At 33.0% G+C, this 10196-nt stretch overlaps 1 protein-coding gene across 2 annotated transcripts; it reads left to right on the forward strand.

Annotated features, from left to right (window-relative positions):
- Window positions 1–2279: 2279 nt before the first annotated feature.
- LOC132726297 (uncharacterized) lies at window positions 2280–6630 on the forward strand. Of its 2 annotated transcripts, XM_060711605.1 has the most exons (5): window positions 2471–3016; window positions 3395–3550; window positions 5179–5305; window positions 5860–5897; window positions 6229–6630. In XM_060711605.1, exons 1-5 carry the CDS (start codon window positions 2968–2970, stop codon window positions 6354–6356), a joined length of 498 nt encoding a protein of 165 aa, XP_060567588.1. In that variant the 5' UTR covers window positions 2471–2967; the 3' UTR covers window positions 6357–6630. The 2 variants fall into 2 exon arrangements, 1 of the variants encoding a protein (XP_060567588.1); XR_009625173.1 differs by lacking the exons at window positions 5860–5897; window positions 6229–6630 and adding an exon at window positions 2280–2405 and having other exon boundaries at window positions 2912–3016; window positions 3395–4885.
- The last annotated feature ends 3566 nt before the right edge of the window (window positions 6631–10196 follow it).

Consider the following 10196-nt stretch of genomic DNA (forward strand, 5'->3'; position numbering starts at 1 on the left):
ACTTTTCCCCAGGAAATCATTATAACCGCTTCCGTACGATGAATTAATGACCCCAAGAATTATTTATTAAAATAAATCTTTGTAGAATTCGAATAATCCGGTCATATTTATATTCTTAATCCCTTGTTTAAAACGTGTACTATAACATGCGGGAACCATGATCATTATAAAGTTATTTTCTTGTGAGTCTTTGAATATGGTTAAATATTGACCGAGGCGAAAGTTTAAGATTAAATAAAACACCACAAAAAGTAAAGCCTAATATTAAAAACAAGTTTTCAATCTACTTACCATTGCAGTGAAACTTTTGCCTATTATTGTGGAGTAATTATATTTTTGAATCTAAAGATATCCCATAAAGAAAAAATGCAACAATCTTAAATAGCCTATATGAGCAATGAATATGATTCTGATTCTATTTAGGAAAATTTCTGCCAGTGCATAAAATACTGCACCTAGTCATAACTGGTAAATCATGTCGTTTTTTTATATATAAATCCTCAGACAAATGTAAGTACATACCTTATATTAATAGTAGCTTAAACTATTGTATCTTATTAATCAAAAATAAATATATTTCGATAAGCAGATTACACAGTACAAGTAATTCCATTCATTTTCTTAAGGGATTCAATAACGTTATCTTATATTCATGTTCATCTTTTATAAAATGTACAACTTTTAAATGATTTTGTAAGAAAAGAGAATGGTTATCGCATACGAAAATAAATAAATAAATAAATAAATGAATAAAATACATTAATAAATATATATAATAAAAATACAAAATGTAATATATACAGCTCTACAGATCAAAAGCTATTCATCATTCAAGTGAGGTATGCTCATTGTTTCCATTTGTTTCGAATATATTTTTAACGGTTAGCTGTTATAATAGTGATGAACCAACAACTGATATTCTGCCTGAGATATAAAAGGACTGAAAAAATAACTATTGATATTTCGGCCCTTTTAACTTTAAGTAAATTAAATATGCTGTTCACTCTATAAATACACGTAATTTCAACTAAGTATGGGAGTAATCCCATCTTATCCCTATCACGGGGTTACGTACTCCTATACGAATGATAAGAATTATGGTACACACGTAAACACATGTACCAATAAAACTATAGATTAATTAACACTAGTTCCCATATAAATACAGTATGTTTTCAATGAAGTATATGCGCGCCCATATGGTTCATGGTCAGGGTATCGTATTGTAACATGGCCAGCGATTGGCTGAAAAAAAAGTGCAGGGAAAACCGTATGAGTCAATTTATACATGAGGTGATTGGATGAAAGTGGGGTATTTTTAAGTAAAAAAACTAATTTAAAAAGTAACACTACACTGTTTTCTGAAGAAAATGAAATATTTCATGAGTCTCTGTGATAATTTTGACTTGGATATTTGCATTTATAAAAAGTGTATGTCAGTCCTGTGATCAGCAGAAAATTTCAATGAAATGGGGGGTAATCCTCTTTGAAGTCATTTTGAAAAAAATTTGGTTGGCTACCCCTATATAACAGGAACATTTTTATGTGTCAGGCATTTCATTCTGCTAGAAAAATTAGCTCTTCAGCATGAAAACTCAACTTTAAGGTAGGATAAGGGACCATTTCTTATAATGTAAGTCAATGGAAATATCAATGTGAGTGTCTGACCTCATTCCGGTGGCGAGGGTAAACAAACCAAACACACACTATTGATATTTACCGACATTGCCTTGAAATTATAACACAATAGATTTTCATTTTTACCTGTTTAGTTAGTATATACCGTGGGCAATCACTTTAGCATTAATAAAACTACTAATATTAGCCATGTTTGCCATTTTTCAGACAATGATTTTGTGATTGTGCTATCTTGTTAATATATTCCTCGTTATTGACTTATCTGCACCGTCTTCTACGTGTCACCTTAAGTCATGTGATTTGATATTCTATTATAGTAACGTCCAACGAGTATATTGTAGTAGTATAACTATGAGATATAAAGATACACTCTCTGCTTTAATGTTAATTTAGCGACAATTTACTGCAATTAAATAAAAGATTATAAGACCACTTATATATCCAATAATGATTAAAACTGTTTGACATTGCATTGATTGCGTGTTGGATATGTTTATCTAAATTATTTGAAATAAGTTAACTCTGACATATGTTACAGGTTTTATTAATACAAAGCATTGTAATAATATTTAAAATGTATGATTAAATGTTAAACAATAGGCATCTATTCAAACGAGTACTTATCTATTGAATATGAAGTAAACAATTTTAATCGTTCATTTGTTATTAATTCTTTTTAAATCGTTTCAGTCATTTACACTACGTTTTGTTTATTTTAATGTTATATTGTTTTAGGAAATTTGTAGAATTCAGGCTTAACCAAACAAGTAAGTCATAGACAATTTACTTTATTTTTATGTATAAATTAAATTTTGTGTGATTAAACGTTAAAAGCATCACTTTTTTTGAATAAGCTCTTTAAACTGATCATCATTGTTATGAATAATATTAATTGAATCTGTTTTTTTCTTTCTTTATGTTCTCGGATTTAAACCTATATGATATGTAGAAGTTTTATGATCTGGAACTTGGATTTCATGAGGCGCGGAAGCAGTACAGATTTTAGATCATCGGGATACCCATATAATAACCATTTCAACATATACCTTGTCGAATTCAAACACTACATTTAATAAAGGCATACTGCAAGCAAAGTCGTTTCTGATCAAATTTTTAGTAGTATACAGATTGTTTTTTGCTGAGTAGTATCTAAGCATATGATACATGCATTGGATCTAGATACACATGCATATAAACCAAGTTATCAATATGGATGAAAATTACAGTATAGTGATACAGACTAGTTGAATTATTGAACTGCTTTTTTTTAAAGATTATAATTGAAGAGCATTTCAAACATCTTTGTTCAATGGTTCACGTGTGGCAACAATGAGTGGAACAATATCACCAGTGTTTCTTATATTGCTTTGCCAGTTTGGTAAGACTTATTAAAATACTTAGCTCTTAATTGTGAAGTCTCTGTATTAATACCTAAAACATGTAAACAAATTAAATAATAAATAATAAACAATAATAAACACTAATATAATTACAGAAATGCAAATGATTATATACTTTTAGAAATAAATGATTTTTTTTTTAAAAAGCTAGTACATGACGCCGTAGACGCCTGATAAATTAATTCTAAGGTATAGACCCTATTTTTATTTTTCCTGTATTTAAATCGAAATTAATTTATGTAGTATTCTAAATACTACATGTAGTAGTTTTTATCTGTTGTTAATTCCGATTTTATGTCAAATCGTCATTTTTTTATTAAAACTCTCTTTTGCATGATCGAGCATTTATATTTCAGGATTATCGATGCAGGCTTGTCAAGAGTGCATGTGTTGTAAGGATCCCTCATTTGCATGCGACTCAAATAAGACGTGTTTAAAAGGATGCATAGACGGTTATTACACGGAGAAATGCACAAAACAATGTCTGGATAACTGTAAAACCTGCGTTAATGGTAATGAATGTACAAACTGTAAAGCTGGTTTTTATACTAAAAAATGCACTTTGTCATGTGGTAAAGGGTGTGTTAATAACACATGCAATATATTGTCTGGTGAATGCGCTTGTTCGGGTAATAAGTATGGTGTTAAATGTAATGAAACATGCCCTAGTAACTGTGACACTTGCATATCAGCCACAGAATGTTCAAGGTGTATAAACACGGTGTATTTCGGGTCATATTGTCAGTATAGATGTTCAGTTGGTTGTGTCGATGGAACATGTAATAAAGGAACAGGGCATTGCATGAACGGATGTAAATCTGGTTATATTGGTGATAAATGTGACACATGCTCACATGGAATTCATGGTAAGGATAACAATTGTGTTTTAAATTGCCCGGACAATTGTTCTGCTTGTGTTTCGGCGACAAACTGTACCGAATGTAAGACCAACCTTTATGGTGAAAGATGTACAAATACTTGTCCATCTGGTTGTAATGGAAATTGTTCACGTACTGATGGTCGATGCTTTGACTGTAAATTGGGATTTATAGGAGAATTTTGTGACAAATGTATAAATGGATTATATGGGGTTAATTGTTCTAAATCATGTCATGAAAAAGAGCAACATTGCCAAGTGTGTTACACAAATAAATCAGGTATTTATCAGGGTTGTACGAAATGTGACAGTAAATATTACCTAGACATACCTTTTGGATATAACCATAGTATATGTACAGATTGTCCAAGTACCTGTGCAGACACGGTATGCGATAATACAGGATTATGTTCAAAAGGATGTGTTCGAGGAAAATGGAGAGATAAGTGTAATACTGATTGCGCAACAAACTGTGAAGTTTGTGACCAACACACTGGGACATGTTTGGAGTGCAATCATAATGCATTCTTACATAATTGTTCAAAACTCTGTAGCACAAATTGCACAAATACCGACAATGACCGAGTTTGTACACGGGATACAGGGAAATGTCTACATGGATGTAAATCAATGACAAACTTCGGGGAATATTGTAAGAAAAATTGTAGTGAAGTTTGCAACAATAAAGGCTGCGACTGGAAAACGGGACATTGCTTAGAAGGATGTGCAATGAACTACTATGGTTCGTTTTGCGGCAATTAATGTACCGAAACATGTCAATCAAATGAAAGCAACCGCATATGTGATGATATTATTGGTAATTGTTTGTATGGGTGCAAAGATGGATTTCATGGCGATAAATGTGACAACAAATGCAGCAGTCAATGTGTAAATGCAACTTGCGACCAGGTTACAGCAAAATGCTTGCATGGCTGTATTGACGGATACGAAGGACCGAAATGTGTTCTGGGTAAATGTAGATATCAATATAATTGATCATACTACCACGTAATTTCATGTATTCATAGTAAAACGTTATTAATTGTTCCAATGACATTATTTGATTTATCTGTTTATAGTTGATGTGTTGCTTTATTTGTCTCTGGTAAAATTGTGTTCGTAAATTAAAAGATGTTAACATTTAAAGGCGCAGTCCTATTACTTTTGGATGAATCCTTGTATGACTGTAAGATTTTTTTTCATTTCAATAGATCAGAACTCAATGGAAAGCAATCCATTTAGATGTTTTGTTGTTATTTTTAGCTATTCAAGGAGCTGAATCGGAAAAAAAGAAATCACTTGTTGTTATTGCAGCATCTACCGCTGCTGGTGTTGCTGTTATAGTATTGCTGGTGATCCTAGTAATTTGTCTTATAAAACGGAATCGAAGGTACTCACTATGGTTGAATTGGCTCAAGTATTTTCTAAATATATTTACATATATTTTTATTACGTTAGTTAATTTTCATTGAATGTTTCATTTTCAACAAAGCACATGTTTGTTTATGTCATAAGATAAAAGCAAAATTTAACACCAGGCAAGATTTCAGCAACTTAAAGTAATTCTGAAATATGAAAAAAATGTCTGGTGTTACTCTTTGCAGATTATCAAACGTTCAGTTATAAATTTAACAGAGCAATACATTGAATTCTTTTCTAGCACCGGTACTTGGCCAAAAAGGATATAGCACAGGTACACTTACAGGTTCTATTTTTGGGGTCATTTCTAGCTGGTGGAATTGTTGCAGTTACAGCTATATTTGCCTTCATCATATGGAGGCGGAGGTTTGTAGCATTCATGTTAATGTCTCTATATGTATATGTTTGATATGTTCCGTCGTTTTCTTATTTAAAATATGAAGATGACGGCACATTATTCTTATTTGTAATTTGTAAATATTCCCATTTTTTGTATTGTTTACTAATTGTTTTTTTTATTTCTAGGTTTGGAAATAAACAAACAGAAAATACTTCAGCTTCTGGTAAATGTCCTTCCAATGGTAGTACAAAACTACTTATCGTTGGCACTTTGTTTGCTATATATTCATATCTAAATTAACGTTAATCTCAGGAAGATAATAAAAACATAACTTACTATAATTTTATATATAAAATTAAAAATAATTTTATGAGATATCATTAACGTCGTGCTTCTATATAAGTAAGTCAAATGAAATATTAGTTTAATTGCTACATTGAGTCAAGTTCATAGAAATAATGCCATTTAAGTACCTTTTATGAATGTATTGTGTGCTTATTAGGGTGTTAAATGGCTTCTACGATTCAAAATTCTTCATATTAATTTTCATACAGATATTCCTCATGTAGATGGCTCTCCTGTTGCGTATGAAGATTTAAATTTGCGTGTCGACAAAGCATACAGTCAGATTACTACAAATCAGCAGATATCACCACCAGAAGCTGTCTATGTGAACACTTGATTTTAATTAACTTCTAATATTGACAAATGTTCGTTTTAGTGACAAATGTAGTTTTAATTATTTGGTTTACTATTTAATAATGCAGATGCTTTTCCGCAAGTGAAACTGAAGACAGTATGTTTACACCATAAATACAAAATACATTTTTATGCTTAAAGTAATATGATTGGTATGCACGTGTTTCTATTGACTATGCAACTTTAAACATTGTAAAGATGGTAGCATTTTGAAGGCAATGTGTATTCTGATCGTTCAAATATGTTTTAATTCTTTTTCATTTGATTAACACTATTTTCTGTGTTACAACTTATTAAATAAATCATCCATGGATAACATCAAACAATTTTTAACAAAAATATAAATTACCTAAACTTATTAAATAAATTAAAATATCAAATTAACATAATGACATATAATGGAATAAACGAAAGCAGCATCTTGAATAAAATGTTATATTTGTATATTCTTGTATAAAACTGAAAATGAAATATATATTAACTACAAAATCGAAGATGAAGCACGGCGACCGGCCTTTAAAAGGGTTTTTATCAAGATTAATCAACTGATAAATCCTCAAAAAATACAGTAAAGTTAGCACAACCCACGGTGATAAGCCTTTTAGAGGGTTATTATCTCAAGTTTACCTACGTTGATAGCCTCAGACAATAAAGTAAAGCTCACACAACCCACGATGATATGCCTGTTAGAGGGTTTTTATCTTAAGTCAAACAACGGCGATAGCCACAGGGAATATAGTTAAGCTCACTAAACCCACGGTGATAGGCCTTTAAGATGTTTTAATCGTTATAAAACCCAATGATAGACTCAGGGAATATACTCAAGCTCATATAAACAACAACATAAGCCTTTTAGGGTGTAATCATTGCAATTAAACCCACGTTTTTCTCCCTTCACTGTGGCTATCGCTGTGGGTTTATTCCCGATCTTCGTTGGTTTTGTGAGCTTAAAAGTATTCAATGAGGTTATTACCGTGTGTTACAATGTCATAAGTACCCTCTAAAAGGCATACAAATATGGGCAATGTGAGCTTTAATGTATTCCTCGGAGCTATCAGCGTTGGTTTCATAGCAATACGGACCCAATTATTGGCTTGCCACCTTGTGTTATTTGAGTTTTACAGTATTTCCTGAGGCTATCACCGTGGGTTTCATTGCGAAAGAACTCTCTAAAAATAAACTTTCTCAGTAGGTCATATGAGCTATACCATAACTTTTGAGGCTATAACCGTGGGTTTTATTACGTCAAGAACCCTCTAAAAGGCTTATTACCATTGGGTGTGTGATTTTTACTTTGTTCAATGAGGCTAGTCACGTGTAATATTGCGATAAGAGCGCTCTAAAAGGACTATCACAGTTGTTTGTACTAGGTTTTCTATACTCCATCAGGCTATTCTTGCGGGTTTCATTGCGTTAAGAACCCTCTAAAAAGCGTATCACCAGGGGTTGTGTGAGCTTTTCTGTATTCCTTGAAGCTAACCCCGTGTATTTCATTGAGGAAAATACCTTCTAATCATCATGGGCTGTGTGAGCCCTACAGTATTTGCCGAAACTGTCACCGTGCGTGTTACTGTGGTAAGAACCCTATAAAAGGTCTGTCACTGCGGGTTGTGTCAGCCTTACTGTATTCCCCGTGTAGCTTCTCATCTGCATGAATCCCACGGATGTTTTTTAAATTTAATCAAACACAAGGTGATAGCCTCAAACAATGTTGGTTATCTAATACAATCCAAGGTGATAGACCTTTCAGAGGGTTCTTATCACAATGAAACCCGTGGTGATAGATTACAGATATGCAGAAAAGCTCAAACAACCCATGGTGATAGGTCTTTAAGAGAGTTCTTATTGCAAAAATACAGCGGTGATATCCTCAGGGAATTGGGTACAGCTTTGACAAAATCCACTGTGAAAGATCTTTTAGATGGTTTATATCGTAATAAAACACAAGGTGACAGCCTCAACGAATACTGTTAATCTCACACAACCAAAAGTGATAAGCTTCTAAGAGGATTCGAATAGCAGTTAGTTATAAACCAACGATGATAGCTTCATGATATACAGTTAAGCTCCATCTACTCATCTCATAGTTATAGGTCTTTAAAAGCGTTATAGTCGCAATTAAACCCACGGTGATAGCCTCAAGGAATACAGTAAGGCTCAAACAATCAATACAGATGCATTTTATAGAGGGATCTAATTACAATGAAACTCACTGTCATATTTTCATGGAATTCAGTAAAGCTATCACAACTTACTATTATGGGCCTCTTGGAACCCACGGTGATAGCCGCCTCGGGGAATACCATAAGGCTCACAGAATCCATTATGGTGGACCTTAAATATTTACATTAAATATGTTTTTTTGCAAGATAACCCACAGTGAAAGTCTCATGGAACACAACATTCATTCTAAAAGGTCTTTTAGATAGTTCTTACCGCAATCAATCAAACACTGATAGCCTCAGTGAATACAGACAGTAAAGCTATCACAACCCACGGTGATGGGACTTTTAGGAAATTTAATCGGAAAAGAACAAACAATGATAGCCTCAGAAAATATTGTAGAGCTCATAAAACCCATGGTTATTAGACATTTTAGAAATCCTGTATCATTGTCAGACCAACAGTGATAGTCCAAGAACATACAGTAAAGCTAACACAAAAAGATAGTGGAAAGCAAAAATACTTGAATAAAGCCCAACACGGCAAAATGTAAAATGTTGCATGCTAGGTTTGATTGAGTCTGTACAAAGGCGTACTGGAAAGTGCAAGTTACCGTCCACGCTCCTGAGCACAGGCTTAAGAAGAACTCAAAATTTATACACGATGATAGGCCTTTCAAAGGGTCATTACTGCAATAAAACTCACGGTGATATCCTAAGCGAATACTGTAACGCCCACAAAACAAACGGTGATTGGCCTTGTAGAAGGTTCTTATCACAATAAATCCCACAGTGATAGCTACAGGGAATAGATTAAATCTCACACAGCCCTCGGTAAAATGCCTTTTAGATAATTTATATCGCAATACAACACACGCTGATACCCTCGAAAAATACATTAAAGCTTACACAACCAAATATGAAGAGTGTTCTTTTTGCAATAAAACACACGTTGATAGCCGCAGTGTAGACAGTAAAGCTTGTATTACCCATATGTGTATGCCTTTTAGAGGGTACTTAAGACATTATAACACACGGTGATAACCTCATCGAATATTTTAAAGCTCCGTATCTCAGATTATCCCATGGTGTTAACCTGAGGAAATACATTTAAGCTCATCAACTCATGGTGATAGGCTTTTCAGAGGGTTTTCATCTCAACTTCATCCTACGGTGGTAGCCTGAGACAATACAGTGACTTATGACATAAACTTTTCCCTAAATGATTAACTGAAAGTTAACAAAACGGAATCCATAAAGAACTCCAAAACGACAATTGAAAATGTAACAGGTTCTGTTTGATTGAGCGTGTTCATGGACGGTACTGGAAAGTCCAAATTACGGTCCACTCTCCTAGCACCATTTAAGCAGCATTCAACATATAATGTTTTTGAATTTAAGAAAGATCCGGAAATGTATTCATAATTCACTCATCATTTTACCTCCAATATGACACGAAAGAGTTGACAAACCTTCTTTAAACGTTTATTGAGATGGTTGATTTTCACATGCGCTAAAACTATTAAGATGTAATATCATTGGTCCAAACAGTAGTTAATAGAACTATTTATTATTAAACCATATACACTTGGTGAAGTATCATATTCAATGGGTAAATCGGATTTTCCCTATCTAAAAATAGATTGAGACGCAATGACCAT

Source organism: Ruditapes philippinarum, unplaced genomic scaffold (assembly GCF_026571515.1).
Source record: "Ruditapes philippinarum isolate M1 unplaced genomic scaffold, ASM2657151v2 ctg4220_1_1_1_1, whole genome shotgun sequence".
In the NCBI taxonomy this organism is placed as follows: domain Eukaryota; kingdom Metazoa; phylum Mollusca; class Bivalvia; order Venerida; family Veneridae; genus Ruditapes; species Ruditapes philippinarum.